The sequence below is a fragment of the Pongo pygmaeus genome, chromosome 21 (assembly GCF_028885625.2).
Source record: "Pongo pygmaeus isolate AG05252 chromosome 21, NHGRI_mPonPyg2-v2.0_pri, whole genome shotgun sequence".
Taxonomy (NCBI): domain Eukaryota; kingdom Metazoa; phylum Chordata; class Mammalia; order Primates; family Hominidae; genus Pongo; species Pongo pygmaeus.
Window position 1 is genome coordinate 30,653,965 of NC_072394.2, and position 18,161 is coordinate 30,672,125.

The 18,161-nt window shown below is 41.9% G+C and overlaps 1 protein-coding gene across 7 annotated transcripts in view; it reads right to left on the minus strand.

Annotated features, from left to right (window-relative positions):
- The window catches only part of PTPRA (protein tyrosine phosphatase receptor type A), a 171,567-nt gene that overhangs the window by 28,407 nt on the left and 124,999 nt on the right, over positions 1 to 18,161 (minus strand). For 6 of the 7 annotated variants that reach the window (XM_063659540.1, XM_054466628.2, XM_054466625.2 and 3 more), the window contains 2 exons: positions 3,035 to 3,125; positions 756 to 832 (listed from right to left, as the gene is read on the minus strand). In XM_063659540.1, coding sequence (XP_063515610.1) covers positions 756 to 832; positions 3,035 to 3,125 — 168 coding nt within the window. Of the gene's footprint in view, positions 1 to 755; positions 833 to 3,034; positions 3,126 to 8,737; positions 8,827 to 18,161 lie in introns of those variants that run through there. The other variant, XM_054466630.2, reaches the window with a different exon arrangement.

Below are 18,161 nucleotides of genomic sequence, written 5' to 3' on the forward strand. Positions count from 1 at the left end.
TTGCTTTTGCCAGCTTTCTCTCTCTCTTTTTTTCTGTTCAAATTCACTCTCTCTACAGGATGCTTCCCCCAAACCTATAAAACATATTCTTAACTCTTTATGTGTTTTTTCAGGCTACTGGCAAAGACAAAACCAACCAAACAAAAACTTCTATACACTGTATGAGTGTATAGAACTCTCATACAGATTGTTCTATAAACATTCTCTAAATCATCTTTAAAAACCTCCTCTTAGTATCAGCTCTTTCCTCAGGCCTTGGTTCACATATGGCTAACCAGATAGTCATATATATATATATATATATATATATATATATATACACACACACACACATACACATACATACACACACACACACACACATATATACATACACACACATATATAATATAGCTGGTGTCATGTCAGGTATTCTTGTCCTGTTCTCCCTTATTTTTACTGTTGAGGGCAAGGCCTACTTTTGTTTGTAATTAGAATCAGCTCAATAAAGGATTCACTGACTCTTACCACAAAATACATATTTAGACACAGATTTCTACATGGGAAACCTTAGGGAATGATGACAGGGTAAATATAGAAAATGATTAAAACTATTTGACTGACCTTAAAAAAAAATTCAGTCACTTAAAAAAACCAGACTTGTCAGGGAAAACATGAAATGACAAATATTTCTCCTAACACACAGCTGGGGAGGAGCCAAGAGATAGTGGCAATGATCAGGCAGGGAAGTGATGGGGAAAGCACCCGATCCTTACGTTGATGAATGAAGCATTGATGTAATCAGAATCTGGAACCCCTTCAACCGGTGTCAGGTGGACTCTAGAGTGGTCATCTAGGAAACAAACCAACAATATTTCAGTAAAATCAAAATTTATTTCTCACAGAACCTGATGCAACCAGGACAGTTGAGACATCTGTGCCTATGTGCACAGACTCACGCTTGTATAAAGATGCCACTCCAACAATATAACTCCAACAGTATAACAGCAAAAAATTGGGAATACCTTAAGTATCATTAGGGGACTAGTTAAATAAATTAAGATACATCTACAATGTGGAATACTAAGTAGCTGAGAAAAAAGAAAGTTTCTTGACAGATGAACTGACAATATATACTATTAAAAGAGAGAAATGTGTACAGTATACCAATCATATTAAAAAATATGTTATGTATTATATATACACATACCCACACCCACACACATACACACATCCCCCTCCTCCAACATATGCACATAAATAAGAAGACAAGGCCGAGCATGGTGGGTCACGCCTATAATCCCAGCACTTCAGGAGGCAGAGGCGGTGCATCACTTGAGGTCAGGAGTTCCAGACCAGCCTGGCCAACATGGTGAAACTCTGTCTCTACTAAAAATACAAAATTAGCTGGGTGTGGTGGCATGTCCCGGTAGGTAGTCCCAGCTACTTGGGAGGCTGAGGCAGGAAAATGGCTTGAACCCAGGAGGTAGAGCCTGCAGTGAGCCGAGATCGTGCCACTGCACTCCAGCCTGGGTGACAGAGTGAGAAAGAAAAAAAAGACAAAAGTATCTGTAAATGCATAGTGTAGTGGTCCTAATTTTTTGGTTCCATACTTCACTTATAAAAATGTGAGCAGGCATCTCTAATATATGCTCATTTATTGATAAATTATGCACATATGCTAATGTATGATGTACTCTGAAATATAAAATTTTTAGGGTCTGGGTGTGGTGGCTCATGCACGTAATCCCAATTCTTTGGGAGGTCAAAGTGGGAGGATTGCTTGAGGCCAAGAGTTTGAGACCAGGCTGGGCAACACAGCAAGACCCTGTGTCTAAAAAATAATCAGCCAGGCATGGTAGATGCACCTGTAGTTCTAGTTACTCAGCAGGCTGTGGCAGGAGGATTACTTGAGCCCAGGAATTTGAGGATACATATCTATGATCACATCATTGCACCCCAGCTAGGGTGGCCCTGTCTCTAAAAAAATAAATGAAATAAAAAATTTAAAAGGATGAATTTTTAAAAAGCAAATATACTGGCTGGGCTCACTGGCTCATGCTTGTAATCCCAACACTTTGGGAGACCAAAACAGGATAACTGTTTGAGGCCAGGAGTTTGAGATCAGCCAAGGCAACACAGCAAGACCATCTCTACAAAAAATAAAAAAGAAAAAACATTTTCACAGGTTCTGAGGATTAGGAATTTTTTTTTTTTTGGAAAAGCAAATATAAAAATCAAGTGAGGTTCAAACATCTTCCTCTCATATCTCATTAAATTATGCATATCCCATTCTGGATACCAATGGACTAGAAAAATGTCTGTTAGCTTATGGATCAACTGATTAGCAATGGCTAACTCTGGGAAGGGTTTATACAGAGAACTCGGCATTAGAATTTCTTTCAATGAATACCACAAAAAACCATCTCTACCACCACCATCACCCCCTGCTTCCTGCCTGATCCTAGTGAAGCTGTTCTCCAGGACCTCCTAGAAACTTTAGGCCTGACACAAAAATCCTCCTGGATCATCCTAATTAATTGACTCTGAGTATGTGGGATCCATAAAGGCTCTTTCAGCCCAAAGTCTTCAACCTACTCTTATTTATTTATTTTATTTATTATTATTTATTTCACTTATTTTATTTTTTTGAGACAGGGTCTTGCCCTGTCACCCAGGCTAGAATGCAGCGACACGATCTTGGGTCACTGCAACCTCTGCCCCCCTGGGCTCAAAGGATCCTCCTACCTCAGCCTCCTGAGTAGCTGGGACGACAGACACACACCACCATGCCTGGCTAATTTTTTAAGGTTTTTGTAGAGATGAGGTCTCACTATATTGCCCAGGCTAGTTTCAAACTCCTGGGCTCAAGTGATTCTCCCACCTTGGCCTTCCAAAGTTCTGGGATTACAGGTATGAGCGACTGAGTCCTGCCATGAACGCACTCTTGTTATTCATCCTGCTGTGCCCAATTGCAAGATTCTTTCCATCTTCAGAAAATCCCTCCAGAGATGTAATTTCAGGTTACATCCCAAGAAACACTAAAGACACTCACAAGGCAAGATGTTTACATATCGATTTTTTTCCTTGTTTTCCTCCTTGGAAGCAGCCTCACAGGTGGCCTGGATAGGACATGCAGGGAGAGCCTGAAAGGTTAAGAGAAATTAGAGGAATTATTAGCAGGGATAAATATCAAACACGCAAACTGCTGCACCAAACCCCGACCTGGTAGCATGTTCTACCTTTTCCTGGGGGGAAAGACATGGGCCCAGGTGAATACCTGCAGCCTAACACAGAGAATGTCCCTCTCCCCCTAAACAGCCACAAGCTCCTTAGAGTTCAACAACACAAGAATCCTCAGGGGGCAGAATGCCCTTTCTATTATGTAAGTATAGCATGCTCTTTACATGATTACTATATGGTTAGGAGCCTGTTGTTATGATGCTGGGCCAAAATGGCCTACCCTTGTAAACTGGAATGGGGACATACCTGAAGGAATGGAACATTTATCCTCATGCTAATTACCACCACACAAAGAAGACATGCATCTCAGAGTGAACCACACAGGAAGGTTATGGATGGCCAGCTGATTTAATCTCTTTCTAGGGATGTAAGGGGGCATGGCACCCCAGCCTCTAGCATCATGTGGCAAGGAAGCAAGGACTGGTGGGTGGGTGGGAGGGCATTCATATAGATGCAGCAGTTAAGAAGCAGAAGATTTGGGTGAGGTGACATTAAATTTGCAGCAGTTTTGGAGCAAATGTAAATTAGTGCAGGGAGGTTATCACACAATGATCTGACATGAGATAGTCTGTGTTTATATGAACTTGAGCACATCTGTTAAAATTTCTAGGTCCAGTTTCCTCATCTGTAAAATTGGGGCCGGGTGAAGTGGCTCATGCCTGTAATCCCAGCACTTTGGGAGGCTGAGGCGGTGGATCACCTCAGGTCAGGAGTTTGAGACCAGCCTGGCTAACAAGGCAAAACCCTGTCTCTACTAAAAAGACAACAATTAGCTGGGCATGGTGGTGCACACCTGTAACCCCAGCTACTCAGGAGGCTGAGGCAGGAGAATTGCTTGAACCCGGGAGGCAGAGGTTGCAGTGAGCCGAGAACACGCCATTGTACTCTAGCCTAGGTGACAGAGCGAGACTCCATCTCAAAAATAAATAATAAATAAATACATAAAATTGGAACAGCAACATCTGCCACATAAGGAAATAATCTCATGTGTGGCAAAGAATAAGTATTCAAATAAATGAGTTTTATGAGAGTGGGAAGCTAAATTTTATTATTTGATCTGTCCTCCTCTTGTATGTTTCATATATTCAAAATTAAGGATGAAAAAAGGAGCTGGGTGTGGTGGCTCATGCCTGTAATCCCAGCACTTTGGGAGGTAGAGGTGGGAGGACTACTTGAGGCCAGAAATTTGAGACCAGCCTGGGCAACACAGCAAGACCTCATTTCTACATTAAAAAAAAAAAAAAAAATTAGCCAGGTATGGTGGTGCATGCCTGTAGTCCCAGCTACTCAGAAGGCTGAGGTGGGAGGAACACTTCAGCCCAGGAGTTCAAGGCCATGATTACACCACTGCACTCCAGCCTGAGTGACACAGTGAAACTCTGACACTATAAAAACAAACAAGAAAGCAAAAAGGGAGGCAGTTTAAAATTCCAGCACTAATTCCGAGTAAGTGACTTGGAAATACATTTTATGAGCCTTAAAAAAACTTTTTGAAAATACTTTTTGGCCTAGCAACTTCAATTTTGAGAACATACGCTAAGGAAATAAAAATCTTTATGTCCTAATTATTTACTTCATCATTATTTAGAATGACCCAAAACTGAGAACAACCATAGTATTCAGCAGCAGAGGAACAATTCATGCATTACTTTTCATTCATTCTTTCAACAAATATATATTTTGTACCTACCAGGCACTGGGCTAGGTACAGAGCAAAGAGTGGGGAATCAAATGTAAGTGCAGTTCTCGCCCTCAAGGACAATATAAACTTGTAGGTGAAAAGCAGACATTAAACAAATGAAACAAGTACATATATAATTATATACCATGATGAATGCAATCAAAGAACAGAATGCTACTAGAGATGAATTATCAGAAAGCACCAAATCTGGATTACAGGTGGGTCTCTCTGAGGAAGGATGAGTATAGAAAATAGTATTCCAGACACAGAGAACAGCATCTGCGGTAACCCAGAGGTGGGAGAAGGCTTGGTTGTGTGAGGAACTGAAAATCAGTGCAGGTATCACGCAGAAGGTGAGGTTGATGGGAATGGCAGGAGGAAGTAGGAAGAGATGAACCTGGCAAAGTCAGGTCATCCATTTCCAGGTAGGTCCTTGAATAGGGAGTTCAAATTTTATGTTAAGTGCATGAGGAAATCATTGAAGGTTTTAAAAGTGTGATCCATTTTCCATGTTAAAGAATTACTTGTTATTATATGGAAAATAGACTAGAGAGGGGCAAGAAGAGAAGCATGGAAAAATGATGATACAAGGAAATGGATGCATTTGAGACATATTCTGGAATTAGAATTACTACATTTGGGCCAAGCGCAGTGGCTCACGCCTGTAATCCCAGCACTTTGAGAGGCCGAGGCGGGTGAATCACTTGAGGTCTGGTGTTCGAGACCAGCTGACCAACATGGTGAAACCCCATCTCTACTAAAAATACAAAAAATTAGCCGGGTATGGTGGCACATGCCTGTAACCCCAGCTACTTGGGAGGCTGAGGTAGGAGAATTGCTTGAACCCGGGAGATGGAGGTTGCAGTGAGCCAAGACTGCGCCATTGGACTCCAGCCTGGGCAGAAAGAGCAAAACTCCGTCTCAAAAAAAAAAAAAAAAAAAAAATTACTACATTTGGAGATGGAATGAAGGCAAAGTGGACTGGGAAGAGCAAGAGGCAGAAATGAAGAATGAAGGTTTCTGTCTTTGATAATAATTAAAAAAAAGATTGAATAAAGGAAATGCCAACCCAAAGGGAACCAATTTTTGTCAGATGGAAGCAAGAGTTTTTTGTTTTGTTTTTTTTTGAGACAGGGTCTCGCTCTGTCACCCAGGCTGGAGTGCAGTGGCGCCATCATAGCTCATTGCAGCCTTGAACTCCTGGGCTGGAGGTATCCTACTGCCTCAGCCTCCTGAGTAACTGGGACTACAGGCACAGCACCACCATGCCTGGCTAATTTTTTAATTTTTATTTTTGTAGAGGTGGATCTTGCTATGTTGCCCAGGCTGGGAAGCAAGAGCTTTAAGAAAGGAGCAAATATATTTACTGGAAACCAGCATGACAATGACAGGATAAATTAAAGTGAAAGACCCAAAGACAGGGAAATTAGGACCTCAAAATCCATCTGCCCTCACTTACTCAAGAGATTTCCTTTCAGATTAAAACCCTGGAGGTCCTGCATGTTATTTTACTAACAGAGGCAATTACCCCTGACCCTATGCTGTGAATACATAAAAGGAAGAAAAGTTTCCTGGGCTGGACTCTTACACACACAGTAGAGACCATTATTTTAGATCGGAATTTCTCAATTCACCCACAGTTTGCATTCTCTTCCTTCACATAGATTTCCACAGGTTTCCACCCAAGTACAGGGCAGGATGAGATGTCAGTTTTTTAAGCCCTGATGGCTAATCCAGAGGCACTACTTTTCCTGTGCATCCCTTCTCTAAAATGTAGAACAGACGTAGGGACAGCAAGACTCTTGAAAACAGTCTTCAATACGAAAATGTCAGGAATAACGAAGACTACATCTCACAGCCCTATCAGCATCCCTAGCTCCCTCAGTCATGATAAAGAAAAACTAGGTCTCCAGGTGGACTAAGGCTCCTAAAAAGAGTCAGGAAGAAACATGAGCCACTGTTTAACAAGAGAGAAGAAAGGGCTTGCCCTGGAGAACACAGCACTAGATGCAAAGGTTCAGAATGAAGAGCCTACGTCAGGGATGAAAACAAGGTGAATCCTACTCCTTTTGGTTTCTACTCTGAAAAACCTAGCTCACAGAGCTAGGAAGGAGCAGCTAGAGCAGAAGTCTATAAAATGTTAAACTCTCTAGAAACACTAGGTGGCATCGAAGACCGTTTCATCTCGTTTAAGCCTTAACTGGAACCAAGGCTAAGCACCCATTCATTTTTTAAAGACATGTCAGTTAAAAAGAAATTTTTTTCAAATTTGTTATTTATTTTTTAAAAAGTATCCATCACATAATTTAACTTAGAAGCTCTCTTTGTGCTCCTCTCCTTATATCCTCTTCCTTCCCCTCTCACTGGTAAACCTGAAGTTTTATAATTATCATTACATTCCTTTATTTGTATCTCATATTTTTTGCATCCAAAACAATGTATTATTATTGCTAGTCTAGTTTTTGAGGAAAATGGAATCGTGATTAACTGGTGAGCTGCTTTTTTCTTTGGCTCAACATTACGTTCCTAAGATTCATCCTGGATGTTTGCTTACTTCAGCTACTTTGTGGTGCTCCATTGGAGACCGTGTTAAAATTTACTTATCCATTCTACTACTGATGAATATTTGGGTTGTTTACAGTTAAAGGTCCTGCTTTGAGACAAATTTTTGTATCTTTCTTGTGCATATGTGCAAGAATTTCAGGTACAGGTATCTTTAACCTTACCAGATAAGGCCAAATTGTTTTTCAAAGAAGTTGTACTAATTTATACTCCCACCAGCAATGTAGTGTTCCAGTTCTGTATCCTTATCAACATTTGCTACTGTCAGACTTTGTATTAACTGATTTACATTTCTCTGATTATTAATGAGGTTCATCATCTTTCCATAGCATACTGGTCAAAAGAGTTTCCTCTTCCGTGAAGTACCTAGTCAAGTGTTTTTCCCGTTGTCCTACTGGATTACTATTATTTTCAAAATGGAGTCTTGTTCTGTCACCCAGACTGGAGTGCAGTGGCGTGATCTCGGCTCACCGCAGCCTCCACCTCCTGCGTTCAAGCAGTTCTCCTTCCTCAGCCTCCCCCGTAGCTGGGATTACAGGCACCCGCCACATCTGGCTAATTTTTTTTGTATTTTTTGTAGAGACAGGGGTCTCACCATGTTGGCCAGGCTGGTCTCGAACTCCTGACCTTGTGATCCGCCTACCTCAGCCTCCCAAAGTGCTGGGATTACAGGCACGAACCACTGCGCCCAGCCTACTTATTTTCTCAACAATTTGTAGAAGTTCTTTATATATTCTGGATACTCTTCCTTTATTAGTTACCTGTGTTATCTTTTACCAAGGTTGTGGCCTTCCCTTTCATCTTCTTTATGGTATCATTTACGAACAGAGGTTTTGCATTTTCATGTAAATTCATCAATCTTCCCTTTTATCAACATTTTAAGTCTTAAGAAATCCTTTCCTACTGTGAGATTAGAAGTATATTTTACTACATTATGATCTCTACATTTTATCATTTTTGTCCTTTAAATTTCAGTGTCTACAGCAACTGGAATTGGTTTTTGTGTTGGGTATGTGACAAGCATTCAATTTCATTTATTCCCACAGGGTTACCAATGGTCCCAGGCACTATTTATTGTAAAGACCATCTTTTCCCCACCCAAACTGCAAGAGCATTTCTGTCATAGATAGGTTTCCACTTACACATGGATCTGCTTCTGGGCTCTTTATTTCATTCCATTGGTCGATCTGTCTATCCCAGTGCCAACACAGAACTGTCTTAATTACTAAAATTTTATAATCTCTTTATATCTGGTAAGGCAGGTCTCCTCACCTTGTTCTTCTTCTTCAGGAATGTCTTGGCTATTCTTGAATCTTTTCTCCTCCATATAAATTTTAGAATCAGCTTGTCAAGTTCCACAAAAAAACCTGTTGGGATTTTTATTGGAATTGCATTGAATCTATACATCTTGGGGGAGAATTGACATCTTTACAAAATTGAGCCTCCTAATCCATTGATCCTACCTCTTCACTAATTTAAGCTATTTTCCTTTAATGTCTTCAAACATTTTAATAATTTTCTCTAAATTGTTAAATCCATTCCTAGGTACTTTACATTTGGATGCTATTGTAATTGGCACCTTTTAAAAAGTATTATTAGGTTTTCTGTTTGTGGCCTATGTATAGAAATGCATTAAATTTTTATGCTGCTTCTGTATCTAGCAACCTTGCTAAAATAACTTATTAATTCTATAATATGTCTGATGAATCTGTGGGTTTTTCTGAAGACAATATTTGGTCTGTGAAAAATTTATATTTTGTCCCTTCCTTTGCAATCCTTATACCTTTCTTTTCTTGCCTAGATCTCCAGTACAGGTCTGAATCTCATTCACTTTTAAGTTTGAATCTCCTTTCAATACTCTCACCCAATAGTCACCAGTGCCTGAACACTAGAGTGACAGGAAATCTACTACCTTCCAAGGTAGGTCTTGGAACAGTTCTGTTTAAAATGACCCAACACCCAGACACACAATTTCTTTTGCATTTCCCTAGTACTAAGCAATGTAAAACCCAGATGTCAGCGGGCATCTTTTCTGCCCCTTGCAAAGCCCAAACTCCCAACTCTCTGGACAGTGGAATTCCAAAGCCCTTGTCACAGTTCCTGCTAATTCCCATAGGACTTTGACTCTGATTCACTTATTTTGGGACAACTCACCAATGTAGAGGCGATTTCACCCATCTCAACTCAGATGTCACACTCAGTCCCATCACTAGATGACACACACATGCCTTCGTCACCTGGCAATCTAAGAGATGTGAGGTCCTGAGGAAGGTCACATCTCACACTGCACAGATTCTGACTATTTCACTGGCTTCACCTCTTTCCCTCTTTTCTTTCTCTCCTATCCCATTCCTCTCAGGAGCTAAGCCTTTTTTTTTTTTTTTTCTTTTGAGACAGAGTCTCCCTCTGGTAGCCAGAAGGCTGGAGGGCAGTGCAGTGATGACTGTAGCTCACTGTAGCTCCTGTAGCTCTATAAAGTTAGTACTATACCTCACACTGTAGCCTCCAAGTGTTGGGCTCAAATGATTCTCCCACCTCAGCCCCCTGAATAGCTAGAACTACAGGCATGTGCCATCACGCCTGGCTAATTAAAAAAAATTTTTTTGTAGAGATAAGGTCTTGCTACATTGCCTAGGCTGGTCTTAAACTCCTGGCCTCAATTTGGGAAGCACTTTGGCTTCCCAAAGTGCTGGGAGATTACAGGCATGAACAACTGCACCCAGCCAGGAGCTAACGCAATTTTATCTTTTTGTTTCTTTTTAAACCTTGATAATGCCTTAAAGACCTCAATTTTCCCTGAAAATGGGGGCTTCTGAGTGGTTTTTCAAAGTATTTCTTTTGAATAAATTCAATGATTCCTAGAAAGACAAATGCTGGTGAACAAAAAAGCTCCAGCTTGTAATTAGGATGAAAGACACAGCCTAGAACTTCTAATCAGGTGGGCATTCACGGAAATGCTGCAGTCTCCTTTTAGCCTGTCACATATCTGAAAACAGCTGTCATCTCCTATGAGTGTTGTTCCTTTAGTTATTCACCCCCATGGTCCAGTTTCTCTCCAGAACAACATCCCATTTGGTGATATCCCCTTTTTATAGAGACCTGACCACAAGACTCCTGACACAGTTCAAACTAGGCATAGCAACTTCTTTATTCTAGATGTTATATATCCATCGAAGCAAACTAAGTCCATTAGATTTATTTCCCATATTTAAAAAAATCTGCTTTAAAAGTATTATAAAAAGAATATGCTTGTTTTAAGTCAAATAATTTAGTAGAAAACAAAGTTCCCTATTATGTCTCTCCTCTCTTCCAGCCCCCTTGTAGGCAGCCACTGTTGACAATTTGTAGTCTTTCAGACTTAGAAAAAAAAAAGCATTAACATACCCAAACACACACAGATACACATATTTTTGAAAACAAAAATGAAATTATCCCACATATGTTTTCTCACATAACAATATGACTTAGAGATCTATGTGAACACATTTATTTTAATGATAGTATAGAATATCATAATGGATATAAGAAATCATCTGGCCATTCTATTTGACAGATATTTGCTTTTTTATGTTCTTTGCTATTATAAATAATGCTGTCGTAAACATCCTTGCACAAATACATATTTGTACAATGAGGGTTTTTCTGTTAAGAATCTCAGAAGCTTGGTCAGAAAACTCAAACATTTAAATACTGATTGGTACTGCCAAAATCATCCCTTCAATGCAATACCAATTTAAACTCCCCCACCTGTAAGTCTCTGCAGCCCCATACTTTTGTCCACATTTGATATAAATCTTTTTAAATTTTCAAATCTGATAGGTCTAAAATAATGGTTAGCTTTAATCTGTATTTCCCTGATTACTAGATATAGTTGATCTTCTTTTCATATCTTTTATAGACCATCTGTATTTCTTCTGTAAATTGCCAATTTCTTGACTGGATTGTTTACCTTTTACTGACAGGTTTGTATATTCTGGAACATTCTTTGTCTACCTATGGCAAATAGATTCTCCCAGTTGGCCATTTTTTATGACATCATTTGTCACAAAGATGTTTCACATTTTAATATATTTACTATCTTTCAAACTTTTCCATTCTGGCATCTAAATCTTGTAAGTAGCTTAGAAAGGCCTTCTCCATCTGATGGTTATTACAAATATTATTCTATGACAGTAGACACAAATTGGTTTGTTTGCCCTATGTGTTATTTCTCCTCTTCCCTCCCAGGGCTGACTGATCCAAGCACAGTCATACCTGACTCATACTGAGCCAATCAGATTCTCTCCCACGATTTTGAAAACTAGGAAGAAGCAGGGGCTTCCCTAGAAGGGCCCCAAAGCCATCAAGGTCGGCTCTACCTGAGACTTGGTACTCCAACTTACCTTCTGATTCTGCCAGCTCCTCCAGTGTCTTCCCAAATCAATAGTTCTGTTTGTTTTTGCTTAATTTAGTTGAGTTGACTTCTCTTGCTTTTAACTAGAGGACCTTAACTGATTTAGCAATTACTATCAGAGTGGGTTGTAGTTGAGAGACTGCTAGGGGAAACGTGGGTGATGTTACTGGGTTCAGATGGAAGGAAAGAAACTGACAACCAATTGCCAGGATGGGAAAGAGCAAGCTGCTCACAGTTCATAGCTGCACAACTACTATTTTAGTTATTGCTTGCAATTACCTGTGATGTGTTCAAGCTGGTGGTAAAGGAGTAGGGGTGTCCCAATTAAAAGGAGAGGGGAAATGTTGAAACCAAGGAGTAGGATTACTTCTGACAATATTAGAGAACAAAACAAGAAATATCCCAGCTCCAATATCAAATGCTCACCTTGAAATGAAAACCCAAGACTCAGGGCCTTTACATTACTATATATGTATTTTGCTAAATGAAATGTTAAGATTTCCAAATTTTGCTAGTTGCTGAATTTTAATGCCACAGAATTCACATCTTTCCTGGGTTGCTCATGAGAAAGATAAGGCTTTAAGTGAGACAACAGAAATGATGATAAAAGAGAGGACCCAAAGAAAGCTAATTTCCAAAAATCTCTATTATGCTCTCTACTGCATCTTGCTGTCATGATGAAAACTGCCCCACAACCCAGCCTGCACTGCTCACACATTACCAGAATGCAAGCATAACACGACCTGAGGGTAAAATGCATAAGTAAGGTAGAAAAGTAAAATGCTGGCCAGGCACAGTAGCTCATGCCTGTAATCCCAGCACTCTGGGAGACCAAGGTGGGAGGACTGCTTGAGATCAGGAATTCAAGACCAGCCTGGGCAACACAGCAAGACCCCCGTCTCTACAGGGGGGAAGAAAAGTAAAGAGCTAATAAATACCCAGAATAAACTACAGGAATTCACTGAGCTGGATCATTACAAATGATAGGAACAATTGTTGACATAGATTTTGGAGATGTTATAACAAGGAAGGGAGAGTATGACTTTTGGTTAAAGCCAAATTTCTTTTCTTTTTTGAGATGGAGTCTTGTTCTGTCCCCCAGGCTGGAGAGCAGTGGCGCAATCTTGGCTCACTGCAACCTCTGCCTCCCAGGTTCAAGCGATTCTCCTGCCTCAGCCTCCCGAGTAGCTGGGATTACAGGCACTCACCACCACACCCGGCTAATTTTTGTATTTTTAGTAGAGACAGGGTTTCAGCATGTTGGTCAGGCTGGTCTCAAACTCCTGACCTCAAGTGATCTGCCTGCCTCAGCCTCCCAAAGTTCTGGGATTACAGGCATGAGCCATTGGGCCCAGCCTGGATAAAGCCAAATTTCTAATTATGGTATGGTCAAAAGAACTTCTGCAGGTAGTGTAACAGCTCAGGTAACTGGCCATGGTTTTAATGTTGAGCTAGGCTCGCCAGTGGAAATCTGGGATGAATGCTGGATTTAGTGAGGTGATCATGAAAAGCCAGAAAAACCTGGGCACAAAGTAGAGGAGACCAGAGTGGCATATGGACTCTAAAGGCTCAGCCTTCTACTGACGCCTTCAGTATGCCCTTGATGGGATCCACAACACATGCCTTGCTGAGGCTATACACCGGCGAGGAAAGCACTGGAATCTTTCAGAAGTGCTTTCCTGGCTGTCCTCAGCAGAGTGAGATGCTAGTGGAAGGGACTGCTTCAAAATGGGATTCTTGATCTAAGTGGGCTAGAAAGACTGTTGGAGACCATGATCAGATGTTTATGGCTGTGAATAATTCATTGTGAAGCTCCCAGTAATGGAAATGGAAAGTAGCTTTCCAGGTCAGTTTAGGCAGCCTACTAGACTACCATGCTAGAGAGAAGGCCCCCTCATCCAACTCGTAGGCCTGGGTCATTTCAGACCCAGAACCCTTCAATAACGGGGAGGCCAGGCATCTGTAAGGAGGAACCCCGCCACAGCGCATTAACACACATATATTATAAACCTCCCTCCTCATCTTTTCTTAATAATCTGCAGATATTTACCATGGTAATTGTACTAGGTAAAGGGAAATGCATCTTTTGGGGTCCGCTAGGTTCTGGCCTTGAGGTAACTAATTGCTAGGAACTCAGAATGTCGCTAAGATATGCTAGTTAGAACGGAGACTTTGCAGGCCAGCTGATGGAAGGAATTTTGGCCTGAGGTGGCTTCACATTAGGACCTATTAATCTATCTAATCTATCTTGTCTGTCAGTCTGTCTGTCTGCCTGCCTGTCTGTCTGGGCCTCCAAAAGGGAGGGAAAGAAACTAGATGCTCCCGGCTCTGTGAAGTTGGCTAGACCTCCCTCTGTGCCACCTTGATTTTCAATAACATTGGCCATTAGGTGATGCCCAAAGACACACAGATTCCCTAGCTCACTGGATAAGAACCATCACAGAAAGAGCAAATGTAAGCTCCTAGAGCAGTGATCTCTTTAGCAAAAGGCGAAGTCTCCATGTGAACCGCGGGATCTTAAGTGCTACAGAAGACTTTGCAGATTTGCAGTTACTTTTCCAGACGTACTCTACTTTCTGCAGATTAACATATAACTCCTGGTACCTAGACTACTGCTGGGGGTAAGTGTGTGTTCTTTTTAAGTTGTGTGGACTACTTGAAGCAGTTTTGCTTGCTCATGGCAAGAGCAGCCTCAGTGATAAATCATCTTGACCTTTCTGTGTTGTGATCTGGTTCATCAAGATTTTGTCTGTTTCACAGGACATTACCTTGACAACTACGCTAATGACATCAATTTGAGACATGAAGAGCAGGAAGTTATGTATCTTAGATGTACATGTTAGACATAAAAATACAGTGGCCTGCCACCTCAGCCAAATTTTCTGAAAGTCAAAGGCCTGCAGCACGTCAGGGTATCTCCTCCAACATAAAAGACAACTTGTTGCCCCTTGCCCCACCACCCCTCTCCTGCTAACAAAGAGGAGCAATGCTTGCTGGGCCATTTTGAGTTCTGGAGACAGCAGATACTTTATCCTTGCATCCAACACTGATCTCTCAATTTAATCCATCTAATCCATCTGATCAATCAATCTACCTACCTACCTACCTACCTACCTACCTACCTAGAGACAAGATCTCGCTCTGTCACACAGGCTGCAGTGCAGTGGTGCAATCACAGCTCACTGCAGCCTCAAACTCCTAGGCTCAAGCAATACCCCACCTCAGCCTCCCCAGTAGCTGGAACTATGGGTGCACACCACCATGCCCAACTAATTTTTTGAAGAGGCAGGCTTTCGCCATGTTGCCCAGGCTGGTCTTGAGCTCCTGGTCTCAAATAAATCTGCCTGCCTCATCTCCCAAAGTGCTAGGATTAAAGGCATGAGCCACTGTGCCCAGCCTCTGACCAATTTATTGAGTGATCTGAAAAGAGAAGGTGCTCCTGCTGATCCAGGCCACAGAGAAATAAGCTCTGGTAGATTGTATGGAGCTCTAAAGTGTTTGTAGTAAGGTAAACAGAAGAATCGTAATGAAAAACCCTAAAATATGGATATAAGACCATGATCCTATTGGCAAGCATGCTCCTAGCCTAGTACTGGGCTCTAGGGTAGAGACTGTAAGCCTGATCACAGACAGGTATCCAAATGACTTCAACTCCCCATCGTAAACTAGGGGTTTTTTTGTTTGTTTTGTTTTTTTGAGACGGAGTTTTGCTCTTGTCGCCCAGGCTAGAGTGCAATGGCGTGGTCTCCGCTCAATGCAACCTCTGCCTCCCGGGTTCAAGCGATTCTCCTGCCTCAACCTCCGGAGTAGCTGGGATTACAGGCATTTGCCGCCACGCCTGGCTAATTTTTGTATTTTTAGTAGAGATGGGGTTTCACCATGTTGGCCAGGCTGGTCTTGAACTTCTGACCTCAGGTGATCCGCTCAACTCAGCCTCTCAAAGTGCAGAGATTACAGGCATGAGCCACCGGGCCGGTCTTGTAAACTAGGTATTATGAGATCCAATTAGCTATAGATTTGGACATGCCCAGCAGAATCCCATTATCAGCTGGAAGTGATCTCTATAAAATGCCTACCACACAACCCACTGCCGCAATAGATACTTCTGACTTCCTATTGACATCAACAGTTAACTGAAGAAGAAAAAGTCCGGCCTGGTATATAAACTGCTTGGTGAAACATGCTGGCCCATGCTGGGCTGGAAGTAGACTGCTATGGGGTATACTACTTAAGTGATGGCTTTGAATGTGTATAAAAGAGAAATTCTCCTAGTGAAGAGAACTTCAAGCAAATTATCACACCACTTATCTCACTGGAGGTCAGGATCTAAACCAATCGCTGGGTAGTGGATAACTAGAACAAGAAAGAAAATATTTATGTTCCATGTGAATGCTCACAAGATGGCACTCATTGCTAGAAACCCAGGTGATGATGGTCAGCCCTTTCCCTCACTACCCTAGTGCTGGCCCAATGAGCTCCTGAACACGGTTGCCATGGTAGCACAGCAAATGGCTCTCACCACAATATCTATCTGAATTTACCTATCATGCCTTCAGGAATACCATCACCATCCAGGGATTTACTGAAATACCTTATCATGGAGTTTCAGGGAATATTACCTCCAAACAAATAATTCATTTCATGCTTATGTAAATTTAATGTTATGCAAAAAGAAAAGAACTAATTTGACAGAAAGAAAGTATAGTAATGGGATCACATACCCCATCACCCAGAAGCAGTTGGCATTATAGATTACAAAACAGTATAATGCCTAGCACAGATCCAGCTATGGTACTGAGGCTGGAGTGCTGTCTTGTGAGATGTGGTAAATTTTTTTTTTTTTTTTGAGACGGAGTTTCACTCTTGTTGCCCAGGCTGGAGTGCAATGGAGTGATCTTGGCTCACCGCAACCTCCGCCTCCCAGGTTCAAGCAATTCTCCTGCCTCAGCCTCAGCCTTCCAAGTAGCTGGGATTACAGGCACGTGACACCACGCCTGGCTAACTTTTGTATTTTTAGTAGAGATGGGATTGCGTCATGTTAGCCAGGCTAGTCTTGAACTCCTGGCTTCAGATGCTGCCCGCCTTGGCCTCCCAAAGTGCTGGGATTACAGGTGTGAGCCACTGTGCCTGGCAGGATGTGGTAAATCTTATCAATCAGTAATGAATATTAAATGGTGCTATTTTTCCAACAGCCGCCAAAAAGGGTCCAAGCTATTCTGTTAACTCTTGCCTGGTAAATGGTCTCCCACTTCAACTCTTGCCTCTCCCTTTTATCTATTCTCTACGTTGTAGTTAATTATATTCTCAAAATGCAAATCTGACATCACTCACCACTCCCCCTAAGCCCTTCTGTCATGGAGCAGATATGAATGGTGACCCACTGACCCAATAACCATTCCTCCTTTACCAGACCTCCTATTCTGTGAGGTTATCCATCCATATCCCACATGAATATCTAAAAACATTTTTTTCTTGAGACAGGGTCTGGCTCTATTGTCCAGGCTGGGGGTGCAGTGGAGTGAATCTGACTCACTGCAACCTCCACCCCCTGGGCTCAAGCGATACTCCCACCTCATCTCCCAAGTAGCTGAGACTGCAGGCATGTACCACTATGCTCAGCTAATTTTTGTATTTTGTTGTTGTTGTTGTTGTAGTAGAGATGAGGTTTCACCATGTTGCCCAGGCTGGTTTTGAACTCCTGTGCTCAAGGCAATCTGCCTGCCTCAGCCTCTCAAAGTGTGGGATTATAGGTGTGAGCCAGCATGCCTGGCCTTGACCCAGGAGTAATCTGGACTAGTCTCAGCCAACCACAGTAACCTTATTTTCTCCCTTGCTCACGAATGGTTTAAGAAGGAGCATGTGACAAGGGAAGTCTCCAGAAGCTTTTGGGAAAATTTTTCCCACTGATAAAAAAGGAGCCAGCCTATAAGGCAAAGCTGACACATGGCTTAGTGGAAAGTTGTGAAGGAAGCTGACGGTTTAGCAATGCCCCAGCTGATGTATTTACCAACTCTGGAACTGCTCCTCTGTGTCCTTAAATCCATCCCCCATTTCCTAGTCATGACATTAGGTCAATCTACTAGCACTTCTGATATTAACACCTGTAACCCCTAACTGTATTCCCCGCAACTATTCTGGTCTGCCCACGGGCTATTCTCCTTACAGAAGCCAGAGTCATTTTTTCTTTTTTTTTGAGATGGAGTCTCCCTCTGTTGCCCAGGCTGCAGTGCAGTGGCACGATCTCGGCTCACTGCAAGCTCCGCCTCCTGGGTTCTGGACATTCTCCTGCCTGAGCCTCCTGAG